This window comes from Hippopotamus amphibius, chromosome 17, assembly GCF_030028045.1.
Source record: "Hippopotamus amphibius kiboko isolate mHipAmp2 chromosome 17, mHipAmp2.hap2, whole genome shotgun sequence".
Classification (NCBI taxonomy): Eukaryota; Metazoa; Chordata; class Mammalia; order Artiodactyla; family Hippopotamidae; genus Hippopotamus; species Hippopotamus amphibius.
In genome coordinates, this window is record NC_080202.1 from 52,069,512 (window position 1) to 52,081,426 (window position 11,915).

The 11,915-nt window shown below is 59.1% G+C and overlaps 3 protein-coding genes across 5 annotated transcripts; 2 read left to right on the forward strand and 1 right to left on the reverse strand.

Annotated features, from left to right (window-relative positions):
* The first annotated feature begins 1,159 nt into the window (after positions 1 to 1,159).
* Positions 1,160 to 3,348, forward strand: MYADML2 (myeloid associated differentiation marker like 2). The gene has a single exon (XM_057716419.1). It carries the CDS (start codon positions 1,160 to 1,162, stop codon positions 2,081 to 2,083), a length of 924 nt encoding a protein of 307 aa, XP_057572402.1. The 3' UTR covers positions 2,084 to 3,348.
* A 1,929-nt stretch (positions 3,349 to 5,277) lies between these two features.
* Positions 5,278 to 6,050, reverse strand: LOC130839634 (proline-rich protein 2-like). The gene is made up of 2 exons (XM_057713862.1): positions 5,776 to 6,050; positions 5,278 to 5,695 (listed from the first exon to the last, which is right to left on the reverse strand). Exons 1-2 carry the CDS (start codon positions 6,048 to 6,050, stop codon positions 5,278 to 5,280), a joined length of 693 nt encoding a protein of 230 aa, XP_057569845.1.
* PYCR1 (pyrroline-5-carboxylate reductase 1) lies at positions 5,632 to 10,059 on the forward strand. Of its 3 annotated transcripts, none has more exons than XM_057717011.1 (8): positions 5,632 to 5,683; positions 6,097 to 6,221; positions 6,468 to 6,538; positions 7,215 to 7,394; positions 7,629 to 7,850; positions 8,030 to 8,122; positions 8,277 to 8,440; positions 9,248 to 10,059. In XM_057717011.1, exons 2-8 carry the CDS (start codon positions 6,155 to 6,157, stop codon positions 9,411 to 9,413), a joined length of 963 nt encoding a protein of 320 aa, XP_057572994.1. In that variant the 5' UTR covers positions 5,632 to 5,683; positions 6,097 to 6,154; the 3' UTR covers positions 9,414 to 10,059. The 3 variants fall into 3 exon arrangements, with proteins under 3 accessions (XP_057572994.1, XP_057572993.1, XP_057572992.1); XM_057717010.1 differs by having other exon boundaries at positions 5,637 to 5,691; XM_057717009.1 differs by lacking the exon at positions 5,632 to 5,683 and having other exon boundaries at positions 9,248 to 9,317; positions 9,852 to 10,059.
* Positions 10,060 to 11,915: the final 1,856 nt, after the last annotated feature.

Consider the following 11,915-nt stretch of genomic DNA (forward strand, 5'->3'; position numbering starts at 1 on the left):
GACCTCCAGGGTATTAACCTTTTATACACTTTAAATCATTTCTAGATGACTTATAATACCTAATAAAAAGTCAATGCTATGTAAATAGTTGCTGGTTCATGGCAAATTCAAGTTTTGCTTTTTGGAAATTTCTGGAATTATTTCCCCCAATATTTTCAATCTGTGGCTGGTTGAATCCGTGGATAGGAAACCTGTGGATACGGAGGGCCAACTGTATACATGGGATGTTCATAGTGGTTGAATCTAAGCAATAGAATTACAGGCAACTAAATTACAGGCAGATTAATTACTGGCAATCTTTCTCTTTTCCTGTGTTGACTGGGCCTGAGCATGTGCTACTTTTACAGTCAGAAAAATTTATTTTCCTTTTAAAAAACATTTCATATGTTTTTAATATTTTAGACTAAAAATGGGAGAGTTGAGTTTTCATAGGTGTTTACATGTCTAGGAGGGACAAGTAAAGAGCTGTCCTATGGCCCCTCAAATAATAACTAAAATTCAACCCCCCAAGTCAGGCTGGGGGCTGTGAGAAGAATGAGGGTGGGCGTCTTTGGGAGTGGGGCACAGGGTCTCCACTCCCCTTCCCTACCACCTCCCAGGAATCAGAGCTGAGTGTGGGCCGAGGAACAATGAAAATGGGGTCCTGAAACCATCCCAGCTCTGAACCAAGCCCCGCAGAACTCCTAGATCCCCTGCTGCCGCCCTCTCCTCCCTGCACCCCTCCCCCAACATGGCCAGCCCAGAGAGTGCTGGAGCTGGGGGGCCTGGTCCTCTCTGCTCTTCTCCCTCCCCCTCCCCCATGGGCAGTGGAGCTGACTGACCGACAGTAGCAGGTGCTTCAGAGGTGGGGGCGGTGCCAGCAGCCAAGGGGTTAATGGTCCTGGCAGGGTCTCGGCAGGACGCGAGGGTCAGATGTCCCTCCAGGAGAGGGACAGGCTGCTATTCCGGGGCTCTGACCACGGTCACCTATTTATAGCGCTGGGGGGGCCTCGGCCCTCCCCACACGGGCGGTGGAGAGGCTGCTCTGCTGCAATGTCACCCGCGTCACCGCTGCTGCAGGCTGCCTGCCGGCACCTGCCGCTGCCGCTGCCGCAGGAGACGGAGGGGAGAGACTCCGGGGCCGCCAGGCGCTGTGTGAGGCTGAGACGCCGCCGGCCACATGGGCAGCACCATGGAGCCCCCCGGGGGCGGGTACCTGCACCTGGGCGCCGTGACGTCCCCGGTGGGCACGGCCCGCGTGCTGCAGCTGGCCTTTGGCTGCACCACCTTCAGCCTGGTGGCCCACCGGGGCGGCTTCGAGGGCGTCCAGGGCACCTTCTGCATGGCCGCCTGGGGCTTCTGCTTCGCACTCTCGGTCCTGGTGGTGGCCTGTGAGTTCACCCGGCTGCACAGCTGCCTGCGCCTGTCCTGGGGAAACTTCACAGCAGCCTTCGCCATGCTGGCCACACTGCTGTCCGCCACGGCCGCCGTCATCTACCCACTATACTTCACACGGCTGGAGTGCCTGCCCGAGCCCGCGGGCTGCACAGCCAGGGACTTCCGCCTGGCGGCCAGCATCTTCGCCGGGCTCCTCTTCCTGGCCTACGCTGCAGAGGTGGCCCTGACCCGGGCCCGGCCAGGCCAGGTGGCCAGCTACATGGCCACAGTGTCGGGACTCCTCAAGATCGTCCAGGCCTTTGTGGCCTGCATCATATTCGGGGCGCTGGTCCACGACAGCCACTATGGGCGCTACGTGGCCACCCAGTGGTGTGTGGCCGTCTACAGCCTGTGCTTCCTGGCCACAGTGGCCGTGGTGGCCCTGAGCGTGATGGGCCACACAGGGGGCCTGGGCTGCCCCTTCGACCGTATGGTGGTGGTGTACACTTTCCTGGCTGTGCTCCTCTACCTCAGCGCTGCGGTGATCTGGCCCGTCTACTGCTTCGACCCCAAGTACGGTGAGCCTGGGCGGCCCCCCGACTGCCCGAGGGGCAGCTGCCCCTGGGACAGCCAGCTGGTGGTGGCCACCTTCACCTACGTCAACCTGCTCCTCTATGTCGCTGACCTGGCCTACTCCCAGAGGGTCCGCTTCGTGCCCACCTTGTAGCCCGACAGACAGCTGCCCCCCTGCCTCTGCTCTCCAGGGGCTCAGGCACCAGGAAGGGACCCAGGTGAACCCAGATCTCCAGGGACAAGCCGGAGGGAGGCAGCCAGGAGAGCCATGCCTGGGCTTCTGGCCGTCCTCAGCAGCTCAGCTCAGGGAGGGGCAGAGCGGGGACAGAGGGGCAGGAGGCCCTGAAGAGGTCATGGGGGAAGAGTCTCTGCCAGGCAGCTCCCAGCCTTCCCCCTCCCTCTCTGTCTATCTCTCTGCCTATCTCTCCGTCTCTGTCTCTGTCTCAGTCTCACCATCTCTCTCCATTTGCTGGCATGCCTTGCCTCAGTGCTGGCCACTGTTACACATGAGAAACCTTTGAAGCAGGCGTTGTGACCCACTTTGCAGATGGGGACCCTGAGGCTAGGATTAAGAAGTTGGCCCCAAGTTTCCATAAGTGTCTGGAGACCACATCTGGGCTGAGTAACCTAACTAAAGTTGAAAAGGAGCGTGGTGAGCTGGCGCTTCCTCTAGCCTTGAGGGGGCAGCTCCTGGAACCCTGGAAGGACAGCTATCCAAGCAGGGCACTGTTTGGGCATCTGTGCCAGCTCGAGGAGAAGGAGCCGGGAATCAAGACCCCGCCTTGCCCGCCTCTGAGTGGCCACAGCCTTGGAAGCCGAGCAAGGACTCTGGTGTGGCCACGTAGGGCAGCCTCAGCAAGCTAGAGACGGCGCAGGCTTGGAGGGGCACACAGGGGGCAGCAACACTGCCAAGAGCAGAGCATGCTAAGGAGAAATTTGGTTCCCATCCAGGCAGGGAGCCACCACCGGCCCCCATCGTCTGCCTCGATGCAGCAGCTTCTGCAGTGCCTGCCATGTGCTCCAGGGGTTTGGCCTGGGGCAGCTCTGACCCAGGGGAGGACCAGCCTGGGGCTGCCACCAGGACATGGAGCCTGGGCAACAGGCACCACCCTGCTGTTCCCAGGCCCACGACCCCTGTTCAAGTGTTCATTTGCCTGGCCGCGGACCACCAGGGCCTGCTGGGGCCACTGCCCTCCACAATCCAGCCAGCTTCTCCCACTCAAAAGCCCAGACTGGGCCAGCCCAGAGCAGCCCACTAGCTGCCCAAGCACAGCAGCTGCTCTGCCCATAGACTGGCCCATGGCCTAGAGCAGGAAATAAACACCAACGCTGATTTGCACGGAGTATTTTCTGCTGAGGGGATGGTAGCCAGAGGGGGCGGTGGCCACCTGTACCTCCTAGGCCATCCGCCAGCATGTTCCCGGAGAAGGGCCTGGACTGGGCCTGCCTGAGGAAGGAGGCAGCTGGTGGGGAGGGTGGGGTACTCTGGGGGTAAGGGTGGCCTCTCGAGGAAGCAGTGTCTTCTCCCGGGGTGGATGACAGTAAGGAGAGGATGGGGGTGGGGAACTGTCAGCACTCGCCACCACTGACAGGGTTTCCAGGGACCCTGGGCACGGCAGGGGGCTGAGCAGCTGCTACACCCACAGCCGCAGAGCCCAAGCAGCTTTTAGGCACGGGGTGTGAAAGGGCACAGTGTGAGAGAAGCAGCCTCCCCGCTGGCTGCAGGGGAACACGCACAGGGGTTCTTTACCCGGAGAGGCCCCTCTTTGGCAGCAGATCCCAGAGTGGGCAGGATCCCCTGTGTCCTGAGGGCCCTGCTGGCTGAGAGAAGGTGGGGGTTGGGAGTGTGTTACCAGGTGATAAAGGAGCACATGGGCCACACCCTTCCCAGCTTACAGGGAGGCCTGGACAGTCTTCCTTTCCTAACCAAATTTCTGAAATGAGTGATCTGTCACCAACTCCTCAATTTCCTCACTGTCCTATGGCCTTCCGCTCCCAGAGCTCCACCCACCCTAAGTTTCAAAGGTCCTGAGGGGGAAACAGGAGGGGAGAGGTTCCAAGGCTCAAGAAAAGCGTGGCAGATGTCCTCTGTCCTCCGGGAGGCTGCCCTGGGGATTGTCCCCCTGACATTCACTCCCTGGAGCAGAAGCCTCTTTCTTTTTGGAGGAGGGAGTTATTTCTTGCTGTCACTTGAGAAGCAATACTTTTTAAAGGATGGGCTCTGTTCTCTGATTCTATATAGTCCGTTAAAATGCAGTGAGTGGGACCCCCAGGTTTGTGTCTGTGGGTTTGAGTCTGGGCCATTTCCTGAACAGTCCACTTTGGACCGGAACTTACTACAGCTCCACCCTCAGAGGGTGAGGACGGACGCCACAACAAACATACAAGGAGGCCTGAACATCTGCTGTGTACACGCACTTATCACACAGTGGCCTGGAGGTGGTGGTGGTGGTCATTATTGTGTCAAGGAGAACTCACAGCCCTGCTTCTGGGGCACAATCATCCAACTAATACTGAAATTACATTTCAGAACAGTCTTTTTTTTTATCATTGAAGTCACAGAACCAAGAAAACAAAGCAGCTCATCCCCTCCCCTGACGGGGGGATGGGTTGTCAATGATGATGACTTCTTACCTTGCTCTTAGCCCTGCTGCTGACTGGGACCCCAGGCTATCCTGAAACCCAAATGCAGACTCAATTCAGATGAGCCCTGAGCACGTCTTGAGGGAGAGATGACTAGAGCTTTGTTCTTCCGAAAACCCAGGGCCAAAAAGTTTCATGGACCCTGCAGACAACATGTCAGAAGACACAGGTGCTCCTTGGGAACTGGGGGCACTAGGGGATCATCTTTCTCTATCTACTGGTTGACCACCACGCACCCTGAGAGCCTGTTTGAGGAGGTTGATGGGGTAACAGGCCAGTGGCCTCAAGTGTCATGCAGTTTTCAAAGGGCTCCTGAGTCTTAGAAGAGACTTGCAGAGGAGAAACCACAGGGTGGGGGGAAGGAGGGGGTCCAGATCTCAGGGGGACGGACCTAGACTTCCCAGGTGCCTCCCAGTTTTGAGATTCTGAGAAGGCCCAGTCTATCTCTCCAGTTTCCAAACCTCCAGATAAAATTTTTAAAAAAATGTTATGTGACAAAATACAGTATCAAAATAGGGAAACACCTTAAATGTTCTTTGGTAAATTGTTTTCAATCCCTCCTCCCTAAAATAAAGCAAGAAACAAGCAAGTAATAAAAAATGCAATACAAGAAAAAGAGAAAGAAAAAATGCTATATAGTTGGACTCCTCCAAATGCGACGATCTAGTCACGTGTCTGGATTCACAGCAAGCGAGGGCCATGCGGTCAGGGATGCCAGCCTGACGTGTCCGTGTCCAACGGCAGGGCCCCGAAAGGGGACTCCCAGCCCAGGGCCGCTCTTTGAGGGCCCGGCTTCTGCTGGCTCTCCCCCGGCGCCTTCAGTCCCCACGGGCAGTCCCGTGGGGCGCGGCTTTCGGTGCGCAGGGGCCCGGCGGGGGTGGGGGCGGAGGTGGGGTGCAGGTTAGGGAGGAGGGCGGCGACTGGGCCCCCGCGGTCGGGGGCGGGGGTGAGCGGATGATGCAACTGCCCCTCGGCGCCTCCCGCGCCCCCGGATTGGCAGGCTCCAGGGCGGCCGCGCCGCGGATTGGCTGAGGCGGCGGGGGCGGGGCCCCCGGGGGCTGGGTGCCGCGTGGCGGGCGCGGCGCTACGAACAGGCGGCGACCCGCGCGGGGTAACTGGGTAACTGGGAGCCAAGCCGGGGGGTCGGGCTCGGGAGGGCTGTGGTGCCGCGGGGCAGGAGGAGATGCGCGTCCACGCCCTCACCTCCGAAGTCGAGGGGGCTCGGACCCGGGGGGCGGGGGCGTGAGGAGGGGACTGGGACTCGGGCGTGTGGGTGTCCGGGCGCAGATGGGTCTTTCCCCTACCCCATGCCTCTCCCCGACCCCTTCCGGAGGCGGGCGCGCCCCTCCCTGCCCCCTGTCTGGGACCCTCGGGAGCAGGTCGGGACGCCTCGGTGGGCGGGGGCACCGGAGTAGGGGAGAGTTAGACCGGCTGGGGAGGGGGGCGCCGGTCGGCGGTGGAGTGGCCAGGCCTGCCATTGCCGCCTAACTTCTTGCGCTGGGTTCTGTCCTATCCGTCCCGCAGCTGCTTCTGCAGAGCCGGTGCCAGCCGCGAGGACAGTGGGCGCGGGCCTCCGGACACCATGAGCGTGGGCTTCATCGGGGCTGGCCAGCTGGCCTTTGCCCTGGCCAAGGGTTTCACAGCAGCAGGTAGGTGCTGCGGCCAGGAAGGGGCCAAGTGTGAGAGCGTGGGCCAGTTATCCTTCCCCAGGCTGGGAGGTGAAAATGAGGTCTGGATAACATGCCTCATTTGAGCCCTGTGGGAAATGGTAGCCTTGGCGTGTTTCGAGTAAGGCAGGGGTTGCTGTCTTACCCTGGGTGGTGGGGTTTGTTTTTCCTGAGAGTGTGGGGGAGAGACGTCAAGAATGGCCTTAAAGGAGGAACTCCCTCTCGCAGGCATCCTGGCTGCCCACAAGATAATGGCCAGCTCCCCGGACATGGACCTGGCCACCGTTTCAGCCCTCAGGGTAGGTGCAGGGTGGAGGGTGACCAGGCAGCTGTTCCTCCAGTGGTCGGTCAGTGTTTCTGGAGGCCAGTGTGCGACAGCCTTGACCCCGGAAGGCCAGGAGTAGGGGCCCCAGTGGGGGGCACCATCTCACAGTCCCGCACGCCAGTGAGAAGAGGGTCCCTGGGCTGGAGTATCTCAAAGACCTGCCTCCTGGCCTGCAGATGGCTCCCCTCCCTCAGCTCTTGGGACCTGGGTGACGGGCACAGGTGCAGCTGGTGGGGAAGGGGTGCTGGTTAGCCACCACAGGGGGTCACAGTGTGGGGACCAGGAGAGACACAGCTGGGGGGTGAATACAGCTTCAGTTTGCCATAGCTGAGTGAGGGCTCCATGTCCAAGGGTGGGGGCAGGCCCCCAGCTTGACACCACTATCCACACCACTGCTTACACCTGGAGGGCATGGGTCAGGGGTCTGGGGGCTGCAGCCCTAGCTGGGGTGGGCCAGGACTGCCTTCTAGAGCAGGATGCTTCTTCCACTTTTGGGTGGGAAGGGCAGTTAGAGGGTGTCAGAGACCCGTGCCCTGAGCCCCCAGTATCCTCTCTGCTGTTCTACACAAGGGGCTCTTGGCCTAGGGGGTTACTCAGGGGGCCAGTCAGTCACAGAGGGTAAGCTGAACACGTCTTGGCGCTCCCTGCAGAAGATGGGAGTGAACCTGACGCCCCACAACAAGGAAACTGTGCAGCACAGCGACGTGCTCTTCCTGGCGGTGAAGCCGCACATCATCCCCTTCATCCTGGATGAGATTGCTGCCGACATTGAGGATCGGCACATCGTGGTGTCCTGTGCAGCTGGCGTCACCATCAGCTCCATCGAGAAGGTGGGCACTGCGGGTCGGGGCCTGCTGGGGTCTGGAGGTGGGGTGGAAGTGTGCACTGCAGAGAGCTCACGAACCCTGGCCTGCTCCACACCTTGCTTCTCTGTGAAGTAGGTGTGTTGGCGCAGCCCACAGAACTCAAGAAGTGTTCCGTTGGGTGAGCATGTTCACACCTGCACCCAGCACAGCCTGCTGGGCAAGGGGCTGGGATGAACACACAGCCGGTTTCTTCTGCAGAAGCTGACGGCGTACCAGCCAGCCCCCAAAGTCATCCGCTGCATGACCAACACGCCGGTCGTGGTGCGGGAAGGGGCCACTGTGTATGCTACGGGCACCCATGCCCAGGTGGAGGATGGCAGGCTCCTGGAGCAGCTCATGGGCAGCGTGGGCTTCTGCACAGAGGTGGAGGAGGACCTGATTGATGCTGTCACGGGACTCAGTGGCAGTGGCCCAGCTTATGTAAGGACTGGGGAGGGGCTGGGGTGGCAGGCAGTTCCCAGGACCTCAGGGCATGTCTGCCCATCTTCCACCCTCCTCCTTGTTCTGGGCCACCGCAGGCAGAGCTGCTGGACTAGCCATTGCTTGGAGGAAAAGGAGAAAAGGCCTGGGACAGCAGCTTAGGTGCTTTCTCCCTGCAGGCATTCACAGCCCTGGACGCACTGGCTGATGGGGGCGTGAAGATGGGGCTTCCAAGGCGCCTGGCAGTCCGCCTTGGGGCCCAGGCTCTGCTGGTTAGTGTTTTTCTTGACCCTCTGGTGGGGTGCACTCCTTGCCAGGACCAAGGCTGGTGCACTGGGGCAGATGGGTAGAGAGTCGCTGGGTGCTGCAGTGGCTAGGGCTGGGGACAGTACCCTCACGACCTTCAGCCCCTCTCTCTGGCTTCAGGGGGCCGCCAAGATGCTACTGGACTCTGAACAGCACCCAGGCCAGCTCAAGGACAACGTCTGCTCTCCTGGTGGGGCCACCATCCACGCCTTGCACGTGCTGGAGAGCGGGGGCTTTCGCTCCCTGCTTATCAATGCTGTGGAGGCCTCTTGCATCCGCACACGGTGGGCCCCCACTGCTGCCTGCCCACCCAGTCATTCACTCACCAGATGTTTATCAAGCTCTGGCCTGGCAGCAGGCAGGGCATAGGGAGCCCTGAGGTTCCCTGGAGTTGCTGTGTGCAGCATTCCTCACCTCCCTCCATCATCTTGTGAGGAGGGGCTGCCCTCTGGGCCCATGCTGGGCTCTGCAAGTGGTTTCATCACTTGTGGGCTTCAGACCGGGGTGGTCATCCCAGCCAGGGAGGCAGGCCAGGAGGAACCTCTGTGGAGCTGGTGAGAATACGTTCCTCTTGGCCTTGCCAGGGAGACAGAGAGTTAGAAGCATAGGATGCTCTGGCAGAAGGACAGCGCAGTGAGAGCTGAAAGAAATCCTAAGAGCAGGGGACAGACAGGCCTCTTTCTCACCACGCTGCCTGCCCTCCAGTCCAAGCCCACAGGCTTCTCTGCCCCTGCCTGACAGTGAGGCTAGAACACAGTGCTGCCTTCCTGGCATCAACCTGCAGGGGAGACAGATGAGGCATGTGTGCCATGCTCAGGGCTGTGAGGGCTCAGTGTCTGGGGGCTGCTGGTAGATTTGGTGACCCTGAGCTGACTTGAATGAGGAAAGAGGCAGCTGGACAGCAGTCTAGAGGAGGGATAGTTGGCAGAGCAAACTGCAGGGACAAAGGCCCTGAGGTGGGAGTGACAGCACAGCAGCACCCTGAGCTGGCAGGTGCTGGGACCCGTGGGCTCCCTCCCACTTCCCTTTTAGACCCCTGGGCTCGGAAGGAGGTGGGACCCTGGACACAGCTCTCCTTGCTGTCTCCCCAGAGAGCTGCAGTCCATGGCTGACCAGGAGAAGGTCTCCCCAGCTGCCATCAAGAAAACCATCCTGGACAAGGTGAAACTGGACTCCCCTCCCAGCAACTCATTGGCCCCTTCTGGCCACTCCAAGCTGCTGCCTCGCAGCAGGGCCCCGGCAGGCAAGAAGGACTGAGGTGTCTGACCTGCCTGCAGGCCACTCTCTGCCTTCTCCTGGGCTCAGAGCTCCTGCACTAGGAGTGCCTAGCCCCAGGCCTCACAGGGTGTCCTCACATTGGCCCACTGTCCACACCTCTGGTCCACTTGGGCCAGCGGTGTCATAGCCAGGGAGGGGGCACATCACTTCCCAGTAGAAGCTTCCATGATCACTGGAGTGTGTCCTGGTCCAGAATGAGGAAGGATTCTCTGACCTCAGCCTCCCCTTCCTCTGCCCCCAAACCAAGTCAGGACCACCTCCCTTCAGAGCTCCGGAGGCTTGGGGGGCTTCACCCTCCAGTGTCTGCTGGCTTGGGCTTGAGTACAAAGGTCAAGGTCCCCCCCCCCCCAGCCCAAAGAGAGGGCCTGATCCCACTCCTGCCCTTTCTTCACTCTCCACTCACAACTCCTTCCTCAGTGTGGGAAGGACCAGAGGGTCCCCAGCATCCAGCAGAAGGGCCCATGGTTCCTGGCCAGCTGATACTTGAGAAAAGGCCTGCTTAGATGGTTGAACTCCCGAGGCCCCAACACACTCATGCCATCATCTCCCATTCCTGGCCCGACCCAGAGATGCTGGCACTTCTGCCTCTGACTTTTTAGGTTAAATAAATTGGTTCCAGCCCCAGCGTCCTGACTTCTGACTTTGTCACCACATGTGGAGGGAAGCCCCCACCTCTGCCAGAGGGTCATTGCCGTGCAGTGTAACATTGAAGCTGAGCCGGCAGCCCACAGGCCCAGAGCCCTACATGCCAAGGCAGCCAGCCTGGCTGGTGGGGCTGAGTCTCCCAATGAGCAGAGGAGGAGGGGGCTTCTGGGGAAGGGTCCTGCCCCTTGGGCCTCAGTCACTAGAGGCATGACTGTAGGCTGGGCATGGCAGGCCCTGCTGTGGGAGGGACCCCAGCCTCAGCACCCTCTGTGCCTCCTGGCTTGGTGGGGGCAAATGTCTCCCAGCTCACCCAGGCAAGGCCAAGGGCAGGTGAGCAAGAAGCCCCCTAGGGAGTTGTATTGGGGTTCCCCAGAGAAACAACCAATAGGAGATGGCATATATATGGCTGTATAAAAAGAGATGTATTATAAGGAATTGGCTTACAATTATGGAAGCTAGCAGGCAGGCTGTAGACCTGGAGAGAGCCAATATTTTGATTCTAAGGCCATTAGGCATGGAGCGCTGATGTTGCAGGTGATACCTGAAGTCAGACTGATGGAGAATTCTGTCTTACTCTGAGGAGGCTCAGTCTTTAGTTCTATTCAGGCCTTCAACTGTTTGAGTGATGCCCACCTACATATGGAGAGCAATCTGCTTTATTGACCGAAATGTTGATTTGGACTAATGTTGAAGTCTACCGATTTACAGGTTAATTTCATGTAAAAACACCCTCACAGAAACAGAATAACATGGCCCAGTCAGGTTGATGTAAAATTAACCATCACAGGAGGCGCACAAGATCAGAGGAGCTGATGAGAGTCAGAACCCTTTATGGGGCCAGGAGGGCTCACTTTTGTTTGATCAACAGTTACCGAGCATAGGGCTTCCTAGGTGGCACAGTGATTAAGGATCTGCCTGCCAATGCAGGGGACATGGGTTTGATCCCTGCTCCGGGAAGATCCCACATGCCGTGGAGCAACTGAGCCCGTGTGTCAAAACTATTGAGGCTGTGCTTTAGAGCCCGTGAGCCATAACTATTGCGCCCATGTGCTGCAATTACTGAAGCCCACGCGCCTAGAGTCCATGCTCCACAAGAGAAGCCATGGCAATGAGCCTGCACATCACAACAAAGAGTAGCCCCTGCTTGCCGCAACTAGAGAAACCCTGTGTGTAGCAACGAAGACCCAACACAGCCAATAAATAAATAAAATTAAAAAAAAAAGTTACTGAGCATAGAGACAGTAAAACAAGGCCCCTTGTCTCCAAAGGTGGACATACACACACGCACACCTGGGCAAGTTTGTCAGAGGAGCAGGGCTGGGTGTCTGTAGGGTGTTGGTGGGGGCCACCCAGGTGAAGCGATGGGTCTCGGGGTGGGGGCAGGGGAGGGGACCAGGAGAGCCCCTGGGCAGAGTTTTTCCAGGAACCACATTGCAAGGTCCAATTCACCGCTCCAGTTCATTTCCTTCCCCTGGGCCCACTTAGAACCAAGTCCTGGTGCAAGTGGGGTGGGTGGAGGGAGCACTCTGGGGATAAGGACACAGCCTTCCAAATCTAGAGGAGACATAGGAAAAACAGAGCAAGCGAGGGGCAAGACCTCATGCCCTTGTCCCTGCCAGGGTGGCCCCCAGGGACCAGGTCACTCCCCACGTACCGAATGCCCAAGGCCCTCACGGGGCCTAGAGTCCCTGCAGGCCCTCCTAAGGCATGAGCCCGAGGAACAGGCCTCCATGCTGGTGAGTAGACGCAAGCATGAGGTGGGCTGTGGGCCTCCCCTGGCAGAGTACTTGGCAGTGCAAGGAGACCCTGGCACCCTCCCTCTGGGGAAAAGATGTC

Excerpts from the sequence above, each read along its gene's own strand:
- MYADML2 (XM_057716419.1), top strand. The coding sequence starts at position 1,160 with ATGGGCAGCACCATGGAGCCCCCCGGGGGCGGGTACCTGCACCTGGGC.
- PYCR1 (XM_057717011.1), top strand. The coding sequence starts at position 6,155 with ATGAGCGTGGGCTTCATCGGGGCTGGCCAGCTGGCCTTTGCCCTGGCC. Across the intron at positions 6,539-7,214 it reads CCACCGTTTCAGCCCTCAGG|AAGATGGGAGTGAACCTGAC; the intron begins GTAGGTGCAGGG and ends CGCTCCCTGCAG. Across the intron at positions 7,395-7,628 it reads CCATCAGCTCCATCGAGAAG|AAGCTGACGGCGTACCAGCC; the intron begins GTGGGCACTGCG and ends TTTCTTCTGCAG.
- LOC130839634 (XM_057713862.1), bottom strand. The coding sequence starts at position 6,050 with ATGGCAGGCCTGGCCACTCCACCGCCGACCGGCGCCCCCCTCCCCAGC. Across the intron at positions 5,696-5,775 it reads GAGCCCCCTCGACTTCGGAG|TTACCCAGTTACCCCGCGCG; the intron begins GTGAGGGCGTGG and ends CTTGGCTCCCAG.